Source organism: Salmo trutta, chromosome 2 (genome assembly GCF_901001165.1).
Source record: "Salmo trutta chromosome 2, fSalTru1.1, whole genome shotgun sequence".
NCBI classification, from domain to species: Eukaryota; Metazoa; Chordata; class Actinopteri; order Salmoniformes; family Salmonidae; genus Salmo; species Salmo trutta.
The window spans coordinates 38061661-38087439 of record NC_042958.1 but is presented as its reverse complement, the minus strand read 5'-3'; the positions used below and the strand labels follow the sequence as shown (position 1 = coordinate 38087439).

General features: G+C 43.4%; 1 protein-coding gene across 1 annotated transcript in view; it reads left to right on the top strand.

Annotated features, from left to right (window-relative positions):
• LOC115154951 (dnaJ homolog subfamily C member 13) overlaps window positions 1–25779 on the top strand; it is a 71730-nt gene that overhangs the window by 17204 nt on the left and 28747 nt on the right. The window contains exons 3-26 of the mRNA XM_029701689.1: window positions 6728–6803; window positions 6977–7126; window positions 8199–8240; window positions 9295–9495; window positions 9743–9949; window positions 10140–10235; window positions 10817–10908; window positions 11132–11298; window positions 14718–14797; window positions 14887–15056; window positions 15298–15330; window positions 15973–16072; window positions 16237–16344; window positions 16489–16644; window positions 16928–16984; window positions 17074–17195; window positions 17358–17433; window positions 17542–17637; window positions 17769–17909; window positions 19387–19404; window positions 22106–22188; window positions 22406–22559; window positions 22668–22771; window positions 22979–23138. Coding sequence (XP_029557549.1) covers window positions 6728–6803; window positions 6977–7126; window positions 8199–8240; window positions 9295–9495; window positions 9743–9949; window positions 10140–10235; window positions 10817–10908; window positions 11132–11298; window positions 14718–14797; window positions 14887–15056; window positions 15298–15330; window positions 15973–16072; window positions 16237–16344; window positions 16489–16644; window positions 16928–16984; window positions 17074–17195; window positions 17358–17433; window positions 17542–17637; window positions 17769–17909; window positions 19387–19404; window positions 22106–22188; window positions 22406–22559; window positions 22668–22771; window positions 22979–23138 — 2689 coding nt within the window. The remainder of the gene's footprint in view (window positions 1–6727; window positions 6804–6976; window positions 7127–8198; window positions 8241–9294; window positions 9496–9742; window positions 9950–10139; window positions 10236–10816; window positions 10909–11131; window positions 11299–14717; window positions 14798–14886; window positions 15057–15297; window positions 15331–15972; window positions 16073–16236; window positions 16345–16488; window positions 16645–16927; window positions 16985–17073; window positions 17196–17357; window positions 17434–17541; window positions 17638–17768; window positions 17910–19386; window positions 19405–22105; window positions 22189–22405; window positions 22560–22667; window positions 22772–22978; window positions 23139–25779) is intronic.

The following is a 25779-nucleotide window of genomic DNA, read 5'->3' as shown; positions in this document are numbered from 1 at the left end:
CCTGTCCACAGAAGCAATCAATCAGATTCCAAACTCTCCACCATGGCCAAGACCAAAGAACTCTCCAAGGATGTCAGGGACAAGATTGTAGACCTACACAAGGCTGGAATGGGCTACAAGACCATCGCCAAGCAGCTTGGTGAGAAGGTGACAACAGTTGGTGCGATTATTCGCAAATAGAAGAAACACTAAAGAACTGTCATTCTCCCTCGGCCTGGGGCTTCATGCAAGATCTCACCTCGTGGAGTTGCAATGATCATGAGAACGGTGAGGAATCAGCCCAGAACTACACGGGAGGATCTTGTCAATGATCTCAAGGCAGCTGGGACCATAGTCACCAAGAAAACAATTGGTAACACACTACGCCGTGAAGGACTGAAATCCTGCAGCGCCCGCAATGTCCCCCTGCTCAAGAAAGCACATATACATGCCCGTCTGAAGTTTGCCAATGAACATCTGAACAATTCTGATTACAACTGGGTGAAAGTGTTGTGGTCAGATGAGACCAAAATGGAGCTCTTTGGCATCAACTCAACTCGCCGTGTTTGGAGGAGGAGGAATGCTGCCTATGACCCCAAGAACATCATCCCCACCATCAAACATGGAGGTGGAAACATTATGCTTTGGGGGTGTTTTTCTGCTAAGGGGACAGGACAACTTCACCGCATCAAAGGGACGATGGACGGGGCCATGTACCGTCAAATCTTGGGTGAGAACCTCCTTCTCTCAGCCACGGCATTGAAAATGGGTCGTGGCTTGGTATTCCAGCATGACAATGACCCAAAACACACAGCCAAGGCAACAAAGGAGTGCCTCAAGAAGAAGCACATTAAGGTCCTGGAGTGGCCTAGCCAGTCTCCAGACCTTAATCCCATAGAAAATCTGTGGAGGGAGCTGAATGTTCGAGTTGCCAAACGTCAGCCTCAACCTTAATGACTTGGAGAAGATCTGCAAAGAGGAGTGGGACAAAATCCCTCCTGAGATGTGTGCAAACCTGGTGGCCAACTACAAGAAACGTCTGACCTCTGATTGCCAACAAGGGTTTTGCCACCAAGTACTAAGTCATGTTTTGCAGAGGGGTCAAATACTTATTTCCCTCATTAAAATGCAAATCAATTTCTAACATTTTTGACATGTGTTTTTCTGGATTTATTTTTTCTTATTTTGTCTCTCACTATTCAAATAAACCTACCATTAAAATTATAGACTGATCCTTTCTTTGTCAGTGGGCAAACGTACAAAATCAGCAGGGGATCAAATACTTTTTTTCCCTCACTGTAGGCTATGTAGAGTTTTTTTTTTTTTTTTTTTTTTTTTTTTTTTTTTTTTTTTTTTTTTTTTCCTGGCCATGTGACCTGCCCAGGAAACCTTGGGGGGCCCTAGTTAGTTTATAACCTGGGCCCAGAGTATGTCCTGCTCAGGTCATATGGTCAGGAAAAACTCCTTGCCCTAGCTACTACAGTATGTGCTTGGCTGTGCTTAGACTGGGCTGGGTGACTGCCTGTATCTGCCTGGAGAGTACAGTTCACAGAGGATGAATAATTAACCAGTCGTGTGACTAGGCCTGGCCCAGCCACTGAGCAGCAAGGACAAAGGCTCCATGTAGAGGGGTGCCCTCATAGCAGAGCAGGGGCCCTGCACTTAGAGTGAGTGAGTGAGGGAGGGTGGATTTGGCTCAGGGTAGGATGAAAGGGAAACGATGTCCTTGCATAAGGATGGAGAGGGAGGTAGACTGCTACTGGGATGCAGAGACTATAGATTCCACCCAAACTTTGACTCTGATTACTCTCAATGTCCCATGTACATTACATTTACGTCATTTAGCAGACACACTCAGGCGTGGATCAAAGGTCTTTCAAGGTGTTCTGGAACAAATGGCCAATGACTGTGATTGTCTATTTAAGCCACTTTCTGTTTGTCTGAACGTAGTGAAGATCTGTGTTTTTCTCTGTTTGTCTCTGTGTGTGCATGTGCCAATGTTTTGTGTTGAAGAGAACAGTGACTGGGAGGTGCCGAAAGTGCTCCTTTCAGCTCACAAACACTGCTCCCACGCTCTCCCTTCACCTATTGATCAGACAACTCTGTGAAGCCTGGGTCTTCAAGTGTGACACTCTTCTCATGAGAATATTCCAGGGCCTAAATGTTGATAAATGTGTGTAGGTAGAGATTATAATACGACGAAATAGCTTAATCATTAAGTATTTGAAAATGTAGGGCCTACATGATCGTAGTCACTTTGATACGCAGAACAAGGAATGTTGCATGAATGTTGTCGTAATGACGGTCCACCCTTCCTGTGTTGACTCCATCTTCTCATTCCCATCATCAAGTCAGTTACTGAATCTGTTGCCTCATTGCCAATCACACATTCAGCACATTTTAAAGGCATCAGCGTGACCACAGCATGGTTAGGAGCATATTGGATGTGGCCGAAAAACAATCCCACTCATTCACTTTGTCCAATGGAACATCCCAGGAAATAAGTCCTTTGGGGGGTTAGCTTAGCAACATCTGAGCCTGGCACCTACCTTCAGCTTGGTTTTGTTTTTATGCATGTTTAGTTCAGATGCAAAGTTGTTGTGGACCAGGATATTTCTATAGAATCTAGGCTCGAAAATTTCAGTTCAGAGCTCTCTGCTCTTATTCCTTCAGTTTTGGTGGCCAAGAGCTGTAGCGTAGCATTTAGGTTAAGGTGCATGTAGGCTACATCCTTTACACATCCTAGGTTTTGCTTAGAGGCCTTGCTGTGGCTTGATACTAGGGCAGCTTCTCAAATAACACCGTATTCCGTTTATAGTGCACTACTTATGACCAGGGTTCAAATGACTCTAGTCAGAAGTACTGTATATAGGGGAGAGGGTGTGATTTGGGACGTATCTTAGGCCTCAGTATGGAAGTGAAGGGAAGTCAGTTAAGTTTTAGCCCTCGTGTCTTTCTCTTTGTGTGAGTGGCGACGTGCCCAGCTAGCCTAGTCTCCCCCTCTTTGTCTGAGCGTGGCGGTCTGATGTGGAGGAAAGTGATCAAGGGTGCAGCCTAGCAGAAAGTCTTCAGCCGCTCTGAGGTAGCTAGGGCAGGGTGCACTGGGCTGTTAGATCAGCAGACCCCCCTCCCCGACACGCATGCCCGCGCGCACACACACTTATAAACGCACAGTCATCACTTTACAGTGGCTGCCCTTTTTGACTCCCTTTGAATGTGGCAGGCGGTCACATTTCTCAGATCTCAAGCACGCTTCCCTGGGATTGTAAACTAACTCAACCGTCCTCTCCTTCAGTGTCAGCAAGCTACTCGCTAGCTAAACCCTACTTATTATTCAGTTCCAGTGACAAAACGGTTGCGGTTGCCTAGAGCTCCACTCCATTTTGGTACAGTATAAACGTCTGCCTCAAAAATGGCACCTATTCCTTTTATAGTGCATAGGGCTCTGGTCAAAATTAATACACTAGGGAGTAGGATGACATTTGAGATGCACATACAAGTTCCCTGGTCCATTCATCTCACTCTGTCCAGTGTCAAACTCCTCAGACACAATAGGTCTTTATTTCTACTATGGTTATTTCTTGCTCCAGAGGTATTTCAGGAGCATTGACTGGGAAAATATTTGCTTGGCTAACCTCTGTCACTTCAGATATGCCACCACTTAGGATACAGCAGCAAAGCCATTCAGGTCCACCACCCTCACTGCAGTACTCCACAGTCCACACTCAATTTCTTTACTGAATGTTGAGCTACCCTAAGTTATAAATGGAACCCTATTCCCTATATAGTGCACTACTTTTGACTAGCTCATTTACTGCAGGGTTCGGGTCAAAAGTAGGACACTATGTAGGGAATAGATTGCCCCTACAGGAGAAACCGCATCTCACTGAATGATGGTCTGCCTTTATCTGACATTCGTTCAGAGTTCGTTTGACGTGGTTTGTTTTTAGGGAACACCTGCTGGTAGGCGTCGGACTGCCAACATTTTCTGCTGTTTCTACATTGGTTTGCACTCGGTTAGCAAATTACAGTGAGCTAACTTGTTGTTTTGGCTGTAGAATGAATATGGGGTTCAAGTTTATGCTGTCAGCTTTAATTTCAGGGTATTTTCATCCATATCGGATGAACAGTTTAGACAGCACTTTTTGTACGTAGTCCCCCCATTTTAGGGGACCAAAAGTATTGGGACATTCACTTATGTGTATAAAAGTATTTAGTCATATATTCATAGCACACAATGACTCGGCAACATCAAGCTTGGAACACTACACATTTGTTCGATGCATTTGCTTTGGTTGTGTTTCAGATTGTTATGTGCCCAATAGAAATTAATGAGAAATAATGTATTGTGTAATTTTGGAGTCACTTCTATTGTAAATAACAATAGAATATGTTTCTAAACACCTCTACATAAATTCAAAAAGCACAGCTTTTACTGTGCTGATGATTGGTTGAGAGAAATCGATGATGAAAAGGTTGTGGGGGCTGTTTTGTTAGACTTTAGTGCGGCTTTTGACATTATTGATCATAATCTGTGTTATGGCTGTACACCCCCTGCTATATTATGGATATAGTTACCTGTCTAACAGAACACAGAGGGTGTTCTTTAATGGAAGCCTCTACATCAAAATCCAGTTAGAATCAGGAATTCCCCAGGGCAGCTGTCTAGGCCCCTTACTTTTTTCAATCTTTACTAACATGCTTTTGAGTAAAGCCACTGTGTCTGTATGCGGATGACTATACATGTCAGCTACCACAGCGACTGAAATGACAGCAACACTTAGAGCTGCAGTTAGTTTCAGAATGGGTGGCAAGGAATAAATTAGTCCCAAATACAATGCTTTTAGTTTTTTAAATATTTAGGACAAATCATTCACTTAACCCTAATCCTCAACTAAATATTGTAATGAATAATGTGGAAATTGAGCAAGTTGAGGAGACTAAACTGCTTGGAGTAATCCTGGATTGTAAACTGTCATAGTCAAAACATATTGATACAACAGTAGCTAGGATGGGGAGGAGTCTGGCTAATAAAGCGCTGCTCTGCATTCTTAACAGCACTATCAACAAAGTAGGTCCTGCAGGCCCTAGTTTTATCACACCTGGCCTACTGTTCAGTTGTGTGGTCAGGTGCCACAGAGGGACATTGCAATTGGCTCAGAACAAGACAGCACGGGTGGCCCTTGGATGTACACGAAGAGCTAACATTAATAATATACATGTCACTCTTTCCTGGCTCAAAGTCGAGGAGAGATTGACTGCATCACTACTTGTATTTGTGAGAGGTTTTCACATGTTGAATGCACCGAGCTGTCTGTCTAAACTACCGGCACACAGCTCGGACACCCATGCATATCCTACAAAACATGCCACAAGAGATCTCTTCACAGTACCCAAGTCCATAGAGCCATGACTTTATGGAACTCTATTCCACATCAAGTAACTCATGCCAGCAGTAACATTTTTATTTAAAAAACAGATAAAATACACATTATGGTACAGCGGGGACTGTGAAGCAACACAAACATAGACACATCCATACAAACACACAATAGCATATGCACTATACTCACATGTATACATAGCCATGTGGTACTAGAGTAGAGGCCTGAGGGCACACACACTTAATATGTTGTGAAATCTGTTATGACTGTATTGAAATGTTTTTCAAATGTATTACTGCCTTAATTTTGCTGGACCCCAGGAAGTAGAGCTGCTGCCTTGGGATCCATAATAAATACAAATGTGAATGCTACCATGATTAGGGATAATCCTGACTGAATCGTGAGAAAGTTAGATGCACAGATATCATACCCCTCAAAACAATACCCACCTCCCCTGTTATTCCCGTTATTGTAATGGTGAGAAGTTAGTATTTTTATTTCATTTTTCATCTCAGCCCCCGTCCCCGCAGGAGGCCTTTTGGTAGGCTGTTATTGCAAATAAGAAATTGTTCTTAACTGACTTGCCTAGTTAAATAAAGTTAAAATAAAAAATGTATGTCTTGAGGGTATGATATTTCTCACTCCAAAATGACACAATACATTATTTCCCCATTTTCATTTTTATTGGCCAGAAAATAATCTGAACCACAACCAAAACACAGCAAATGCATCCAACAAATGTGTGGAGCACAAGCTTGATGTAGTCATTGTGTGCTATGAATGTGAGACCAAATACTTCGCTTTTTACTACTTTAATACACCTAAGTGAATTTGTCCCAGTACCTTTGGTCCCCTAAAATGGGGGGACTATGTACAAAAAGTTCTTTAATTTCTAAATGGTTCACCCGATCTGGATGAAAATATCCTCAAAACTGACAGTCTGCACTTTAACCTCAGTCGTATCATTTCAAAGAGCTGGAGTACAGAGCCAAAACGTGTCACTGTCCCAATACTTTTGGAACTCACTGTACGTCCGGCACTGTGTTCAGAGGTGCTAAGTACTCTTGGCCGGCAAATGCTACCGACGTGTCCATGCCTTACCTCAATTGTTTGTTAATTTTTTTTGTCATTTAACAGACGCTCTTATCCAGAGCTACATACAGGAGCAATTAGGGTTAAGTGCCTTGCTCAAGAACACATCGACAGATTTCACCTAGTCATTCGAACTAGCTACCTTTCGGTTACTGGCCCAACCTCTTAACCACTAGGCTACCACCCAATCCCCTCAATGTCCTGTAGGTCTTTGTATAACAGATGTTGTGTAGGTAGGTATCTGACTGACTGAGCTCTCCTCTCTGTTCCAGGTACAAACGAGTCTTCTCCGTGGGCACTCATGGCATTACCACATACAACCCCGCCACGCTCGAAGTCACAAACCAGGTCAGTGCGCTCATTTTAAAACCCTTAATTATGTCTCTACGTCTGAGTCATGTGACATTATCCTTGTGATCGCTATATCCTTTGTCGCCATTTGGATGCTAATCTATGATCTGTCATTTTTAGCTTTAGTGAATGTTTGTCTCTTTCTCTGTCTCCTCTGTGGTGCCCTGCAGTGGCCGTATGGGGACATCTGCGGCATCACCCCGGTGGGAAAGGGCCAGGGCACCGAGTTCAACCTTACATTCCGCAAGGGCAGCGGGAAGAAGTCTGAAACGCTCAAGTTCTCCACAGAGCACAGGACAGAGCTACTCACAGAGGCACTGGTGAGAGGAAGTGTTATATTCTGGAAGAATATAACTTGTAAATACCACAGGAGCTTAGTTCAGATGCCTTAGCTCATCAGAACCCAAAATATAAGCTTGTTTTAGCCGATTTGTTTGTAAACCATTTAATTGTAAACTGTGTAACTTCAGTAACTCCCCGTCTATACATTTGAGTGGTTACATTTCTTAAGCCCCACCCCTCAGCTGTTTACCCAAAAAAGTGGTGCGATTACATTTTAGTCATTTAGCAGATACTCTTATCCAGAGCGATTTACAGGAGCAGTTAGGGTTAAGTACCTTGCTGAAGGGCACATCAACAGATTTTCCATCTAGTCGGCTCCGGGATTAGAACCAGTGACCTTTTTGTAACTGACCCAGCACTCTTAACCACTAGGCTACCGGGGATGGCTGCTTTGTCATTGTTTGAAACACAGATTGCCCCTTTAATCACCACCTCCCACCTCTAGCATGTATAGCATCAACCATTATTTTTGCATGAGAATGCTTACAACACATTAGCAACAGTGGCTCACTGTAGGTTGCTTTAGAAACACCATCACATACATTAAACACAATGCACACACACACACACACACACACACACACACACACACACACACACACACACAAGAACAGATCTAAATGGCAGGGAAGGCAAAAAATAATTGCTGCAAAATCGCTCATTGTCCAAAAAATAATAATCTTAAGATTCTCGCACTTGTGTCCCTTGACACAGCTGGTTCTCATACACCATGCATAAAACAAAATGTGTTGTCATGAAATCATTGTTCTGAAAAGGTGTAAGACTCTCTGAGTTTGATATTTCCATAAGCTTTAGACCAGCATAGTGACTTGACTGATCTCTGATGTGTAATTACACTTATTCAATGGGTGATATCTCAATCTTCTACCTATCCAGGATACATTAATAGTGCTGACCTAGGATCAGTAGTCTTCTTCATTATGCTGTAGAAGACAAAACAGGTCTCAATTCAGCACTGAGAAGTATTATGAATACGGGCCCAGATTACAGTGGATACATATTTTATCTGATCTCTCTTTCTCTCTGCAGAGATTCAGAACAGACTTCTCAGAGGGAAAGATAACTGGCAGGGTAAGTCTTGACTGAGGGAATGGCGGAAAGAGGGAGGGAATGAAGACCTGAACAAACGAGTGAAAGGAGAACCGAAAGAATGAAGCGCTCCTTTATAGAATGCATGACCACACTATAGAGGAGAATAGAATATGAATGGTGATAAGAACAAATCAAAGGGGGGGGGGGGCGAGTAAAACAAACACCCCACACACCCCAGGGCCATGTTGAGTAGAGCACAGAGGAGGAAGAAGGGCAGAGTGGAGCAGCCTCTAGTTGTTGTTCTTCCTGAGTTGTTGATAATTATAGGATGTCTCCTCTCTCTCTTTCTCCCGCACTGAGCTGGTCTAGCAGACTCACTCAGGAACCCTGAAGATTTTATTTAGTGTCTCACACTGCGTCCAAAATGGCACCCTATTCCAAATGTAGTGCCATTTGCACTGGTTTAAAAGTAGTGCACTATATAGAGAAAAGGGTGCCATTTGGGACGTAGCCTCTGTCTGTGTTCTCCTCCATCAGCACAATCCCATTTCCCTGGGAGAGAGAGAGGTTGGAATAGAGCAGCCACTCGCCTGCTCCCCTAAGGGTGACTTTCATCTACAGCACAGATCAATACAACTTCCTGGTGATCTCATCAAAGAGGAGCACTATGGTTACGTCTCAAATGGCACCCTATTCCCTATAGGCCCTGGTTAAAAGTAGTGCACTACATTGGGAATAGGGTGTCATTTTGGGACACATTCTATGTTTTTAAAAGGCAGCCAGGCACAGACATAAGGATTATCTTCATATTTTTTTAAACCAGGGTCTTCTATAGTGGTTCTCTTTCTATATCCATTAGTTGTGAGAGGTAAAAAAACTGACATTGTCAATTTGATTGATTGGTTTGCGTTTGAATGTTTGCTAGATCTCTAGGCGTTATCATGTCTAGCTCTGGTCCGGGGTGTTGCTGTACATGTGACTTGCTGACGCTGAGCCTTCCCCAAGCGGCACGTAACACCATGGACCAGAGCTATATTATGCCGTGATGCCATGACCAGTTTTGTCCACTTTGTTAACGTGTGTGTCCCGTCAGCGCTACAACTGTTACAAGCACCACTGGAGCGACACACGGAAATCAGTGAGCCTGGAGGTGACCCCAGGGGGAATCGACCAGATTGACCCCCAGGCCAACCGGGTTGTGTGCTCCTACGACTACCGCTCCTTGGAGTGCTTTGCAGAGCTCGACGACTACCAGGGGGGTTTCTGCATCCTCTATGGGGGCTTCAGCCGGCTGGTACGTTCCTGGGGGGTAGGGTGTGTGTGCCTCTTAGTCTCTAAAGGTTTAATTGTCTGTAATATGTGTTTATTCCCTGGAGAAATTCCACTGTCCAGGACTGACTCGTGCACGTACTGTTTTAATTGCACTCTCACACTCTCCCTCATCCCCCTCTCTCCACCTTCCCATCCCTCTTTCACTTCCCTCTCATCCCTCTCACCACCTCCCCATCCCTCTCTCTATCTGCCCCATCCAACCCCCTCAGCACCTGTTTGCGTCAGAGCATCGGGATGAGATCATCAGAAGCGCCATTGAGCACGCGGGTAACTTCATCGGCATCACTCTGCGGCTGCGTAAGGACCCGCTGACCTTCGAGGACTTTGTGACGGACCGACTTGGGAAGTACGGCTCGGACGAGTGCATCACCTCTCTGGCAGAGTTCGTGGTGCAGAAGGTCTCCCCGCGCCACTCGGTCAGAATCTAACTGCCATCACCATCGTTCCTTCCATGACATTTATAAATTACCTTTTTATTTGACCTGTTTACCTTTTTTATGAGGAGATTTTGACTTTGTTAGGACATTGAGATTAAAATGTGCTCTGTAGTCAACTGGCCCTTATCAACTTGAGACTAACTTCTCCTGTGCTGTTTGTCCCTGGCAGGAGCCCATCAAGAGGATCCTGTGCCTGACAGAGACATGTCTGGTGGAGAGAGACCCAGCCTCCTACAACATAGTCACCATCAAGCCCTTTAGAGAGGTGAGTGGCTGCTACAATTCCCACACAAACACTGGGGCTGACCCACACAAACACTGGGGCTGACCCACACAAACACTGGGGCTGACCCACACAAACACTGGGGCTGACCCACACAAACACTGGGGCTGACCCACACAAACACTGGGACTGACCCACACAAACACTGGGGCTGACCCACACAAACACTGGGGCTGACCCACACGAACACTGGGGCTGACCCACACGAACACTGGGGCTGACCCACACGAACACTGGGGCTGACCCACACAAACACTGGGGCTGACCCACACAAACACTGGGGCTGACCCACACAAACACGGGCTGACCCACACAAACACTGGGGCTTACCCATCGAATTGGTAGAAGTCTCTAATTTTCCTTGATGTGTTATGTGAATTTCAGAACTGTCGTTTCTATTCATTTTATTTCTATGACCTGGCCTCTGCCTCAGACTCTGTTAAATGCCATGTTTGTCTTTTTCAAATTGCACTGAAGCACCGTTGTGCTAGTGTCATTTGCAGTAAACTGTGTGTGTGTGTGTGTGTGTGTGTGTGTGTGTGTGTGTGTGTGTGCGCGTGCAGGTGTTTGCTCTCATCTGCGATGTGGAGAACCCCCAGGTGTTCACCATAGAGTTCATCAGAGGCCAGATCAGGAAGTACTGCTCTACAGACAGGTACAGCACAAAACAGCTCTATAATGGCAAATGTCATATTTGCCCTCCCGTTTCCTTTTCTGTTGGCTAAGCTCACTAAATCTGTTTCCGTTCACACCCTGCTCATATGTACTGTATTCCCGATCCTGCATCGTTGTCTTTTTATATATTTTCTGTGTGTGCGTCATATCTGCATATCCTTGTCTCTAATGACTTAATTTGATATATGTGTGTGTGTGTTTAGGGACTCCCTAATGGCCAGCCTGCTGGACGGGGTGCGTGCGTCGGGGAATAGGGACGTGTGTGTGAAGATGGCCCCCACCCAGCGGGGTCAGCGCTGGGGCCTAATGAGCATGCCCGTGGACGAGGAAGTGGAGACCCTGCACCTCAAATTTCTGGCAGTGCCCCCTAGTGAGTGACACCCCTATCACAGGTTTGATTTTTGACCTGGTTGTGTTCAGTATTCACTAAATGGAAGAAAACTGACTTAAACTGGGGGGTACTACCTGAGCTTGTCCAATGGCAAACGCTCAGGTGTGCCCAAATGAATATGACCCTGAAATGGCCAGTTGAATTGTTGTATCTCTAAAGGATTGAGGGGTTAACTTTGGGTTCGGCCTGGGAATGAGAACTCTATGTGGCCCGACTGCCTCAAATTCTGTGCGGAGTGGGTTTTGGGCTTGCCGTGTTAAAGAAAAACTCTGCGTGTCTGCGCACCTTCATCCTAATACCACTCTTTCTCAGCTGCAACATCTGGGGCCCCTAGCGGTGCCAGGATTCTAATATTGACTGGGCCAGAAAAATTTGTGGCCGTGTTTCAAATTGCGATACGAATAGGCTGGAGTGCACTCATGAGAACGAGGATCTACAAGACCACGACAGGCAGTGCATCTTAGTATCAGGAGAAGCACATCGATTGATTATTAAGTTGTAGGCTTTTGGACGGGAGTAGGATGGGCTGCTATGCGAGTGAAGAGGAAAATCCAAATTTTTAAGCTACATAACATGCTAGCAAAATGTTCTGATCAGCTAATACATGAGCAAACTAGAATAAAGATGATCATGAGCACTCACCTCAATGTAGCTAACTTTTCCCCAGCCTCATTTTTAGTGTGTGTGTGTGTGTGTGTACATGATGTATGTACTATGTAGGCACCTGAGCTGAGCCATAAGGTAGACTAGGCATCTAGCACACCCCTATCAGATTAGGGGAGGGGCAGCAATGCGGCCTATTTATAAAAATTTTTTCATTTATTTTTATCTCCCCCACTTGGGTTCTGAAATCACCATCACCCACTAATTCATTTTTGCAGATTAAGTGTTTGAGCTAGTCATTTTATTTGTATTTATTTATTTATTTTACCTTTGTTTAACCAGGTAGGCAAGTTGAGAACAAGTTGTCATTTACAACTGCGACCGGGCCAAGATAAAGCAAAGCAGTTCGACACATACAACAACACGGCGTTACACATGGAGTAAAACAAACATACAGTCAATAATACAGTACAAAAACAAGTCTATATACAATGTGAGCAAATGAGGTGAGATAAGGGAGGTAAAGGCAATAAAAAGGCCATGGTGGCGAAGTAAATACAATATAGCAATTAATAAACACTGGAATTGTAGATTTGCAGTAGGTGAATGTGCAAAGTAGAAATACTGGGGTGCAAGGGAGCTAAATAAATAAATAAATAAATAAATACAGTATATTTATCAATATAATTTGGGATTTCACCCCCATCTCAAAATCGAATGGTTTTGACCGTTTACTTTTATTCTGGTAAAACAACATTTTCAACCGCGCATAGATAACAATAACCTAGCAAATTATACTGAACAAAAATATATATGAAAGAAAAAAAAGAAATTGAAATCAGTCAATTCATGAGGCCCTAATCTATGGATTTCACATGACTGGGCAGGGGTGTAGCCATGGTTGGGCATGGGAGATCATAGGCCCACCCATTTGGAAGCCAGGCTCAGCCAATCAGGATTAGTTTTTCCCAACAAAAGGGCTTGATTACAGACAGAAATACTCATCAGTTACATCAGCTGGTGAAGATGCTGGATGTGGAGGTCTTGGGCTGATGTGGTCACACGTGGTCTGCAGTTGTGTGGCCTGTTGGACGTACTGCCAAATTCTTTAAAACGACATTGGAAGCAGCTTATGGTAGAGAAATGAACATTCAATTCTCTGGCAACCGCTCTGGTGGACATTCCTGCACTTAGCATGCCAATTGCAAGCTCCCTCAACATTTTTGACATCTGTGGCATTGTGTTGTGTGACAAAACTGCACATTTTAAAGTTACCTTTTATTGTCCCCAGCTCGAGGTGCACCTGTGGAAGGATCATACGGTTTAATCAGCCTATTGATATGCCACAGCTGTTAGGTGGATGGATTATCTTGGCAAAGGAGAAATGCTCACTAACAGGGATGTAAACAAATTTGTGAAGGAAATTTTGAGAGAAATAAGCTTTTTGTGTATATGGAACATTTCAAGGATCTTTTATTTCAGCTCATGAAACATGGGACCAACACTTTACATGTTGAGTTTATCATTTTGTTCAGTATACATAGGTTGTCACTCAACTAATAAAGCTGACTATCTTATTTTATTTTTTGCCTTTGAAGCTGAAGGTACCGTGCAGATGTGTAAGATCAGGCCGCGTACCTCGCATTGGTCAGTGTGTGAAGCTGGACACAGTGCGCAGTTTGACTACAGTACACTACTAATATTGCCTGGGGTTGGCATGGAAAATGACTTGTAGATCAATGACTGTCAACACCATTACATGCTTACTTCGACACTGAAGGTGAGAATGCATCAGTTGTCACAAAAGATTAGGTATTTTCTGAAGGTAGAAATAATGTAATATAAAGATTTTATATAATTGTGAAACGGCGATTTGTCATATTTGAATCGATTTTTCTGTCCCATGCATGCTACATTTGGATCGGTTTGGGATCTGCAGACCGATGCTCTAGTATCTTAAACGTATGAATCAGGGACGGATACTTAGCGATGAATCGTTACATCCCTGCCAAATATCCAAACAGATTCAGTGAAAACAAAATTCTGACATTGATTGATTTATCAAAATCAGCTTCCGATTGGCTCATTTATCCCTCCTCTTCCCTGTAACTATTCCCCAGGGTATTGCTGTAAATGAGAAGGTGTTATCAGTCAACATACCTGGTAAAATAAGGGTTAATAAAAAAAGAAATTACAGAATGGTGCTGTCCCAATCAAAATGGTGCTGAAATGATCTAGGTGACCACATATAACTTTGGGGGTTTCAGTTTAAGCAACAATTTGATACATGCCTTTAATTACATTATCCTACTTTATTTCAATATTTTTGTCATTCAGTGGATCATAACTAAGGTGAGATTTCCTCTCTCTGCTCTTTCTGTAGGCCCAAGGGCAGTTGTTCTCAATCCTGGTCCTGGGGACCCAAAGGGCTGCAAATTTTTATTTTTGCTCTAGCAGTACAAACCTGATTCAATTCATCAAAGCCTCATGATGAGTTGATCATTTGAATCAGCTGTGTAGTGTTAGTGCAAAAACAAAAATGTGCAGCCCTTTGGGTCCCCAGGACCAGGATTGAGAACCAGTGCCCAAGGGCTGTTTCTTCGTCTCCTCACTCAGCTTCAGCCCGCCTCTGCCGCATTGTTCTCAACACCAGTTTAAATCAATATACTGTTTTCTAGAAATCTGCCTTTTTCACGCTCGGGCTCATTTAATTTATGTAATGTCGGATCAGGCTTTAACTTTCAGGCTCGATGACAACTCTAGTTTGACAAAGTGTCTCTGTCTGTCCTTCTCAGATGGAAACTTTGCAGACGCAGTGTTCAGATTCAATGCTAACGTATCCTACAGCGGCGTGCTGCATGCAGTCACCCAAGACGTGAGTGTTCAAGCCTACCAAGGAGAGTGTGTGTGAGTCTAAGTGTATTAGGCCTACCTTAACACTCCTTTCCTCCGCCCGTCTCTCAGGGTCTGTTTTCAGAGAACAAGGAGAAGCTGATCAGCAACGCCATCTTGGCCTTGCTGTCCCAGGAGTGTGAGCTGCCGGGCCTCAATGCCGAGCTGGAGAGCCACTTTCACGCCATCCGACGCCTCGTAGCCTCCAAGGCAGGTTTCCAGGCCTTCACACAGCTGCCCAAGTAAGGCATCAAAACACACACACTGCTAACATTTCTTCCTGACTTTACGTTTCTCCTCTCACTACCCCTCTCTCCCTCCTTCAAAGCTCTGACTGTCTAATTGTTCTCTTCATCTCTCCCCACCTCTGCTACATTCTCCCCATCCTTCTCTTTCCATCCCCCTCTCCTACTGATAGTTATTACTATGCAGTGTTGTGTTGTGGTAAGCGTGTAGGTAACAGACATACTCTGTCATTCCAAGGTCTGGTCAAGGGTCTGGATTCACAGATGGAACGTAAATATGAATCCATACATCTCAGTCTGCCCTCTCTGTCTGTTTTCCTTTTCTCTCTGCCTCTTGTCTGTCTGACTCACTGACTGACTACGTCTGTCTGTCTCTGTCCGTTAGCTCTGTTTCTGTCTCTCTGGCCTGCTGTCTCTCTGGCCTGCTGTCTGTCTCGGGCTGGCTAGCCTGCTATCTGTCTGTCTGCTCTCCTTTCTCCTTTCATCTGTCTACTACTCTCCTTTCATGTGTCTCAAACACTGGGAGAGCAAAAGAGAAGTGATGTCATCCCTCCATCTCTTCTTCACCTCTGTCTGCCTGTGTACAGTTTGTGTGCTTATCTCTTTCTCTATTTTGCTCTCTCTTGCTCTCTCTCTCTCTCACTGGGTCTCTCTTTCTCTCTCATATATCCAGGACACTATCTCTCTCTCCTCTGGGGTCACTGAGATGTATGAGAGGATGTGTATTTATATTCTTGGTTCCTGTGGAATTGAGAATAAACCCCCAGACCCCTTTGAAAAGATATTTGTGTATCAAATATGAGGCCCTTTTTGAATTTCCAGTGTCAATGACTGTCCCCCTTGTCTCCCTATTTTGTCAATGAAATGAATGAGTGAGTCTCTGTGTAGTTTAATCTGTGTGTGTGTTTTGCAGGTTCCGGGAGAAGTTAGGGGTGAAAACGGTGAAAGCTCTGAAAAGGAACAACAACGGAGTGACACACGCCGCCATAGACATGCTCTGTGCTCTTATGTGTGTAAGTGCTATTTGCATTCCCCGAGGAGGTACTGAAAGCGCACACACACCATCTTACACACAATATTGGTGTGGCGACATGACGGTACACAGAATGTGACTGCTTTTGGTAATGCACAATTTTAAATTGAGAATTTTCAATTGAATAGCAATTTTAATTTGCAGCCGATGCACGATGACTACGACCTGCGTCAGGAGCAACTGAACAAGGCCTCACTGATGTCTTCCAAGAAATTCCTGGACAACCTTCTAGAGAAGTTTGTCAGCAATGTGGTACGTGTGTCAGCCTCAACCTCTACTAACCTTTTTTGTTGGTTGTCCCGAAACCCGGCAGTAAACCAAAGGAAGCCATCTTGGTTCTTTATTGACAGGCTCCTTTACACTCCTCTTTCTTCCACTTCTCTACCCTCCCTCTAGGAACACGGCACAGGGGCACTTGTGATCAGCTCACTGCTAGACTTCCTGACCTTTGCCCTGTGCGCCCCCTACAGCGAGACCAGCGAGGGACAGCAGTTTGACATGCTGCTGGAGATGGTGGCCTCCAACGGACGCACCCTCTTCAAACTCTTCCAGGTAGCTAGGAGGGGTGAGAGAAAGGTAGTATGGAATCCAACGGATATGCTCATTTCTTTGTTTGGATTTCAGACTAAGAGAAAGGGGAAATGATGGGAGGATTGTTGATTTTATGACTTTTCCAAACAAGGAAAAACAGATAAAGAAGAGGGTAAAAGGTGGTGGTGGAGGTGGGTAAAACGAAAAGACAAATTGAAAAGAAGAAGGAGCGTCTGCAAACAGTGTCTTTGTATGACCTGCTTTGTATAAGGTATGTGTGACTTATTTTTACTTTTTTTGTTAGCACCCCTCTATGGCCATTGTGAAGGGAGCAGGCCTGGTCATGAAGGCCATCATTGAGGTGAGGCTGGGGGAGCAGGACTTAATATGAAAAAGAGGAGAATTCTGATGATCATATTGGTGATGATTAATATTTGTTTTGTTTATAAGGAGGGGGATAAGGAGATAGCCACTAAGATGCAGGAGTTGGCTCTGAGTGAGGGAGTACTGCCCAGACACCTACACACCTCCATGTTCACCATCAGCACAGACCAGAGGATGCTCACCAACAGGTAAAGTACAATGGGTCGAAATCTGTTTACTTCAGATTTATTTATACACAAATCTCCCATAACATCCATGCATGATTTACTCAAAAGTCCAAATTATGTATCCTTATTACAATTTAGGATACTGACAAACTCGCTCATGGTTTTTTAACTGTTTTTCCACAGGCAGCTAAGTCGTCACCTTGTGGGTCTGTGGACTGCAGAGAACCCCATTGCCATGAACCTCCTCAAGAGAATACTGGTGAGGCTCTAGACAGGTGTTCAGGCAATTCACTTGTGTATCATCCATACTGTCAGGGGCAGGGAACTTGATATTGTGTACATTCTCTCCATCTCTCTCTCCCCTCAGCCGACGGGGCTGCTGGCATACCTGGACAGCCTTGATCCCGTCCCGGAGAAAGACGTGGACAGGATGCACATCCGAGACAACGTCAAGATCGCCACGGTAACCTGTTGTAGAGACACTAGGCCAAATTCCCCTGTACCCACTCCATACTTTGTGGTACCTTTTTAGAAATTAATGTGTGCTTGTATGTTAACAGTACTGTATATTTTTTCCCTGTTTGTCGACTACAGGACCAGTTTGGTCGGCAAAAGGTGCCTGACTGGCAGCGGGTGGCGGGCAAAGCAGCCAAAGAGGTGGAGAAGTTTGCCAAGGAGAAGGCTGACATTGTGCTGATGCACTGGAGGGACAAGATGGGCATTGCCCAGAAGGAGGTGAGGAGAGGGACTCACTGCTCGCTTTTCTCCCCCCATTCAGGGGCTTCATTCTGGGCCGGTAGCTATAGTGGTGATGCCCTCATTCTGGCTCCGCTGGCTCTTTCACAGGACAGACATATCTGATATTGGCAGAAAGCTTAAGTTCTTCCTAATCTAACTGCACTGTCCAATTTACAGTAGCTATTACAGTGAAAGAATACCATGTTATTGTTTGAGAGTGCACAGTTATGAACTTGAAAAGTTATTAATAAACCAATTAGGCACATTTGGGCAGTCTTGATACAAAATTAACAGAGATGCGATGGTTCATTGGATCAGTCTTAAACTTTGCACATACGCTGCTGCCATCTATTGGCCAAAATCTAAATTGCGCCTGGGCTGGAATAATACATTATGGCCTTTCTCTTGCATTTCAAAGATGACAGTACAAAGAGAAAACAAAAATGGTTGGTTTTTTTTCTTTGTAATATCTTTTACCAGATCTAATGTGTTATTCTCCTACATTCATTTCACATTTCCACAAACTTCAAAGTGTTTTCTTTCAAATGGTATCAAGAATATGCATATCCTTGCTTCAGGTCCTGAGCTACAGGCAGTTAGATTTGGGTATGTCATTTTAGGCGAAAATTGAAAAAAAGGAGTGGATCTTTAAGAGGTTTTAGAGTATATTGGTGCTGGAATTGCTATTAACTCTTGCAGTTATGACTTCTACTTTGGGCAACTAAGTGTATGAGTGATGCCCCTGAGTGAGTAACACCGTGAGTTATGGTGACAGAATGTAATGCAAGCATTTACAGTAACATAGTTAGTGTAACAAATTAGAAGTCTTGTTAGAAGGACTAATGTGTGTCGTTGAGTAGAGCAGACCATCTGACCGGGTCAGTCATTAACAGAAGACACTCTCTGTCCTCCTGTACGGGCCACAGCTGCCTCTGCTCTGGCTCCCCTTCAAATCTTTAATCAAATGATATCAACTGGCCACAAACCGAAATTCACCTATACTTAATAATATGGTGCTTTCCTGGGATTTTCTCTCACCACACTAGTTTTTCTTCGTCTAAGTACTAAGATAAAAAGGAACTTATTAGTGCAGATTCTGAATGAGACTATTGTTAAAGGCTTAATGTGGGTATAGGTGATTCCAGCTCAAATCAATCATTTTATTGACTTTTATTTGCCAATCAATCACCACAAACACTCAAAAATCACTACCACAACTGTTGTGATTTGCATTTAATTCTTATTAATTTGATAAAAAAATATAATTGCATACGGTGGGTGAATCTGGACTGGAGACTGTCGTACTGTTTTTGTCAAAAAAGATTTGGATTATGATGCAGATGACCTTTGACCTAACGTCATTGAGAAGCATCTCTGTTTAATCCGACTGAAGACCAATAATCTCTCTCTGTTGTCTCTTGCCCCACCCTCCCTCTCTTGCCTGTTGTGGTTCTCGGCTGTCAATCAAATGCAGCAGGACAGAAATAACCTGGTAAGTAGAACTGACCCCCCCCTCCTCCTCCCTCTTGACCCTTCCCCCTCTTACCTGTCAGTCATTTAGAGCTCATGCGACACGTTATGTTGTGGGATCCCATCTCTGTATTTTGATTTTTGTCACTGTTTATGCCAAAGGTTGTGTGTTTTTGTTGGTGTTCGTTATCATGACAGTATTTTTCACCTGGTGGTCAGGGACATTAAACGTTGTCCGTCCATTTGAATTCATCAATACAGTAAAACATTTTTGTGAATTGTTTTATTTATTTAACTTTTTTTAACCAGGTTTCAACCCATTGAGGTTAAAAACCTATTTTGCGAGGGTGACCTGGCAAGAAGGCAAAACGGGGAAATGGCAGCATGTCCATAAAACATTACAGAAAAATACAGAATACACACAAAAGACAAAGTGTCACAAGTTAAAGATACAATTGAAGATTAGAAACTACTGCAGTTATCACAAACAGTGTTGTCGATCAGAGTCTTAAAAACAGACAAGGACACTAACTCCCCTGACTTTAAAATCTTCTGAAGCATGTTCCAGGATAAATGGGCATTATGGGAAAAGATTGTTTCCCCATCTCAGTTCTAGCCTTAGGAACAGACAAGGACAGCAGTGACTGGTCAGTAAATGTATTGCGATTCTCACGATTCTATATTTATTGCGATTCGATACTGTGATTTTATTGAGAACATATTACAAACATATTACTCACCGTATGCCTGCTGCAGAGGGACAAGAGAGAGCCATGAGAGAACTAGTTTTGATCAGTAATGGAAATAAAAGTCCTGAAAATAAATCGGCTCCCTATTTAAAGAAAAAAAGATGGGGAACAAGCTATGAAGGAAAAACACTGGAGTTTTGGGGCAGGTACAGCCAACTAGTGCAAAAATAATATTGTGTTATTGTCGATATAATGTCGATATAATGTATCTTCAAAAATAATATTGTCTACTGGCAAGCAAGCTTTGCAGTAATGATCAATTAGCGGATATTGCAACTATTGAATCTGTCACAGGTGAATTACTATCAGAACCTAAATTAATCAACCAAAGATTCTCCCTTTTCTATAACAAATTGTACACCTCTGTAAATCCAGACCAAGTCAGATCGAGTCTTTTTTTAAAGATATAAGAACTCCTCTTCTCTCAACAGAGGAAGCCAGCTTGAGAGCCCCCAAGTGTCTCTCTATGAACTGAAAGGGGCATTGGTTAACATGAATAAAGGCAAATCACCTGGTTGTGACGGTATTCCGCCTGAGGTAAATTTCAAATGTTGGAACCAATTAGGTCCACTGTTACTTGAAATGATTAACACAGCCATTCACAAAGGTTTATTTGGAAGGGATGTAAATACAGCACTAATTTAGCTTTTATAACAAAAAAAAGGTTCATGGCACCACCCAGTTGCGCTCACTATTGCGCTATCTGTGATAAAAACAGATATGAAACTATTTTCTAAAATTTTGTCGTCCCGTCCCCAAAGCGTATTTGTTAAAAATAAAGACAGCCTCCATTACATGCTTCATCAGAAACCTAAGCTCCATGGGCAGTTCTCTCTCGATGTCGAAAAAGATTTTGATAGACTAGAATGGTCATATCTTTGATCGGTGTTGGATAATATGGGACTTGGCTCCAATTTCATAAATATGATTTTAAATACTATATGCCAATCTCTCAGACATAGTAATAACAGGCAATGCCTGCTCTGTTCCGTTCAGAATAACTAGAAGTAGCAGGCAAGGTGAATCCTATCTCACCTCTGCTATTTTTGTCTATGGAGCCCCTGGCCCAGGCAATTCCAGAATCGAAAGAAATTGCACCAATATCTCTCAATTCTACGGATCATGTAATCTCATTATTACACTAAGTATACAAAATATTAAGGACATCTGCTCTTTCCATGCATGGACTGACCAGGTGAAAGCTATGATCCCTTATTGATGTCACTTGTTAAATCCACTTCAGTCAGTGTAGATGAAGGGGAGGAGACAGGTTAAATAAGGATTTTTAAGCCTTGACAATTGAGACATGGATTGTGTATGTGTGCCATTCAGAGGGTGAATGGGCAAGACAAAATATTGAAGTGCCTTTGAACGAGGTATGGTAGTAGGTGCCAGGTGTACTGATTTGCGTCAAACACTGCTGAGTTTTTCATGCTCAACTGTTTCCCGTGTGTATCAAGATGGTCCACCACCCAAAGGACATCCAGCCAACTTGACACAACTGTGGGAAGCATTGGAATCAACATGGGTCCATTCCCTGACGAATTGAGGCTGTTCTGAGGTTAAAGGGGGGGGTACGTGTATGTAAATATACATTTTTCCCCCATCACTATTCAATACATACCATACCTTCGTATTTGTTTTTATCTATCATTTGTGTATTGACTGTTGTACCTTGAACGTAGTCTAGATCCAGATCTGTATGTGCCCTTGCCAACTACATTACTGTCATTATCAAGCCAAACATGACAATTTGGTATGACAATGAGTGACAGGGAGTTGGCATGATAGCACAAAAAGACTGGCACTCAGGCTACCATGAACGCTGGTGTGAGTGGTGTCATAATCATGGCAGCTGAACTCATCCACTCACATTGTCTTAACCTTTCATGTAGAGCAGTTGTCCAACAACCCGGAGAGAATGTGTAGTGTAATAGTGACTGACTGACATTGTTCTTGGCTGCTTTTCTATAGAACCCCAACCAAAAGCCTGTCATTCTGAGGAAGAGGAGACAGAGGATCAAGATTGAAGCCAACTGGGAGCTCTTCTACTACCGGTAGGTAGTGGTCACGTACTCACAAAATGGCCTCCTTACTGTCTCTCTTACTAGTATAGGCTTAATTGTGTTTTGTCCTCGATCATTTTTCATGTATATAAATGTTTCTGCAGCTGGGGCAGCCTTCTACTTTAAATTATGAAATAAATTCAATCAATGCAGGAAAAGTTATTTGTTTTGGACAAGTAGTCCCATCTCTGGTTCTCCTTTGTCGCAGGTTCCAGTTGGACCACGCGCGGCCCAACCTCATCTGGAACCTGAAGACACGGGAGGAGCTGCGGGATGCTCTGGAGGGCGAGATGAGGGCCTTTGGTGTAGACCGCGAGCTGGGCAACGCTAGCGTCATTTCCTGGAACCACCAGGAGTTTGAGGTCAGGGTTCAAATCAAATTACGATGATATTATCATTAATCAACACAGCATATGGATTGCTAGCTAACGTGTGTGTGGGTTGTGTGCTTTTGCGCGTGTGTGTTGCAGGTCAAGTACGAGTGCCTTTCGGATGAGATCAAGATTGGTGATTATTACCTGCGTCTGCTGCTGGAAGAAAATCAGACGGACGAGTCGGGGTCCATCAAGAGATCGTAAGGCATCCGCTACCTACAACACGATCAGCCATCTAATGTCTAAGCCATCTAATGACAATGTTGCTCTTGCATCCAATCGAAAGGCATAACTTAAAATGTTTCAATTGTTACATTTTTCCAAAGTAAACGTTTCAATCCACAATATTCCTCCCTCCATACATCGCTCTTTCTCACGCTCTCTCGCTCTCTCTTTCTCTCTCTTAGGTATGAGTTCTTCAATGAGCTCTACCACCGTTTCCTGCTCACACCCAAAGTCACCATGAAGTGCCTGTGCCTACAGGCCCTCAGTATCGTCTATGGGAAGTGCTGCAATGAGATTGGCCCCTTCACTGACACCAAGTACATCATGGGCATGCTGGACCGGGTCAGTGCTGCTGACACAGACAAACTGAAGCAGTATCGCATAGCTCAACATTTTTGCATGAATGGTTCAGCCAAAGAACTCAATTGCAGTGCACGCTTGGCCCCGCACAAACACATCGGCGGGGGTTGGCTTGGCTGGGAAACTCACTATATGAAAGCTGAAGGCTATCTAATAAAATACCAACAAGTTTTATATCAATCTAAAATATATACCTTGTAGGCTAACGCATAATAACAAAATGTAATCATTATATAGTGAACCAAACTATAAACACAACATGTAAAGTGTTGGTCTCATGTTTCATGAGCTGAAATAAAAGATCCCAGAAATGTTCCATACACACAAAAAGCTGTTAGTGAGCATTTCTCCTTTGCTAAGCTGATCCATCCACATGACAGGTGTGGCATATCAAGAAGCTGATTAAAAAGCATGATCAGTACACAGGTGCACCTTGTGCTGGGGACAGTAAAAGGCCACTCTAAAATGTGCAGTTATGTCACAACTCAATGCCACAGATGTCTCCAAGTTTTGAGGGAGCATGCAATTGGCATGCTGACTGCAGGAATGTCCACCAGAGCTGTTGGCAGAGAATTGAACGTTCATTTCTCTCCAATGTCATTTTAGAGAATTTGTCAGACATGGCCTTCTAGGCAGAGTTGCAAAGAAAAAGCCACATCTCAGACTGGCCAATAAAAATAAAAGATTAAGATGGGAAAAAGAACACAGACACTGGACAGAGGAACTCTGCCTAGAAGGCCAGCATCCCGGAGTCACCGCTTCACTGTTGACGTTGAAACTGGTGTTTTGCGGTTATTATTTAATAAAGCTGCCAGTCGACGACTTGTGAGGCATCTGTTTCTCAAACTAGACACTCTAATGTACTTGTCCTCTTGCTCAGTTTCCCGCTGCTCTTTCTATTCTGGTTAGAGCCAGTTTGCGCTGTTCTGTGAAGGGAGTAGTACACAGCGTTGTACGAGATCTTCAGTTTCTTTGCAATTTCTCGCATAGCCTTCATTTCTCAACAAGAATAGACTGAGTTTCAGGAGAAATGTATTTGTTTCTGGACATTTTGAGCCTGTAATCGAACCCACAAATGCTGAAGTTCCAGATACTCAACTAGTATAGAGAAGGCCAGTTGTATTGCTTTTTTAATTAGTACAACAGTTTTCAGCTGTGCTAACATTTTTACATTTACATTTTAGTCATTTAGCAGACGCTCTTATCCAGAGCGACTTACAGTAGTGAATGCATACATTTCATTTCATGCATTTAAAAAAATATATATATTTTTTTGTACTGGCCCCCGGTGGGAATCGAGCCCACAACCCTGGCGTTGCACACACCATGCTGGCGTTGCAAACACCATGCTCTACCAACTGAGCCACAGGGAAGACTAACATGATTGCAAAAGGGTTTTCTAATGATCAATTAGCCTTTTAAAATTATAAACTTGGATTAGCTAACACAACGTGCCATTGGAACACAAGAGTGATGGTTGCTGATAATGGGCCTCTGTACACCTATGTAAATATTCCATATAAAATCTGCAGATTCCAGCCACAGTAGTCATTTACAACATTAACAATGTCTACACTGTATTTCTGATCAATTTGATGTTATTTTAATGAGCAAAAAATGTGCTTTTTCAAAAACAAGGACATTTCTAAGTTACCCCAAACTTTTGTGTGTGTGTGTACCGTTGAAGTTGGAAGTTTACATACTGTAGGCTGTAGTCAATAAAACTCGTTTTTCAACCACTCCACAAATTTCTTGTTAACAAACTATAGTTTTGGCAAGTCTGTTAGGACATCTACTTTGTGCATGACACAAGTCATTTTTCCAACACTTGTTTACAGACAGATTATTTCACTTATAGTTTACTGTATCACAATTCCAGTGTGTCAGAAGTTTACATACACTAAGTTGACAGTGCCTTTAAACAGCTTGGAAAATTCCAGAAAATTATGTCATGGCTTTAGAAGCTTCTGATAGGATAATTGACATCATTTGAGTCAATTGGAGGTGTACCTGTGGATGTATTTCAAGGCTTACCTTCAAACTCAGTGCCTCTTTGCTTGACATCATGGGGAAATCAGCCAAGACCTCAGAAGAAAAATTGTAGACCTCCACAAGTCTGGTTCATCCTTGGGAGAAATTTCCAGATGCCTGAAGGTAACACGTTCATCTGTACAAACAATAGTACGCAAGTATAAACACCATGGGACCACGCAGCCGTCATACCGCTCAGGAAGGAGACACGTTCTGTCTCCAAGAGATGAACGTACTTTGGTGCGAAAAGTGCAAATCAATCCCAGAACAGCAGCAAAGGACCTTGTGAGGATGCTGGAAGAAACGGGTATAAAAGTATCTATATCCACAGTAAAACGAGTCCTACATCGACATAACCTGAAAGGCCGCTCAGCAAGGAAGAAGCCACTGCTCCAAATCTGCCATTAAAAAAAGCCAGACTACGGTTTGCAACTGCACATGGGACAAAGATCGTACCTTTTGGAGAAATGTCCTCTGGTCTGATGAATAGAATATATAGAACTGTTTGGCCATAATGACCATCGTTATGTTTGGAGGGAAAAGGGTGAGGCTTGCAAGCCGAAGAACACCATCCCATCCGTGAAGCACGGGG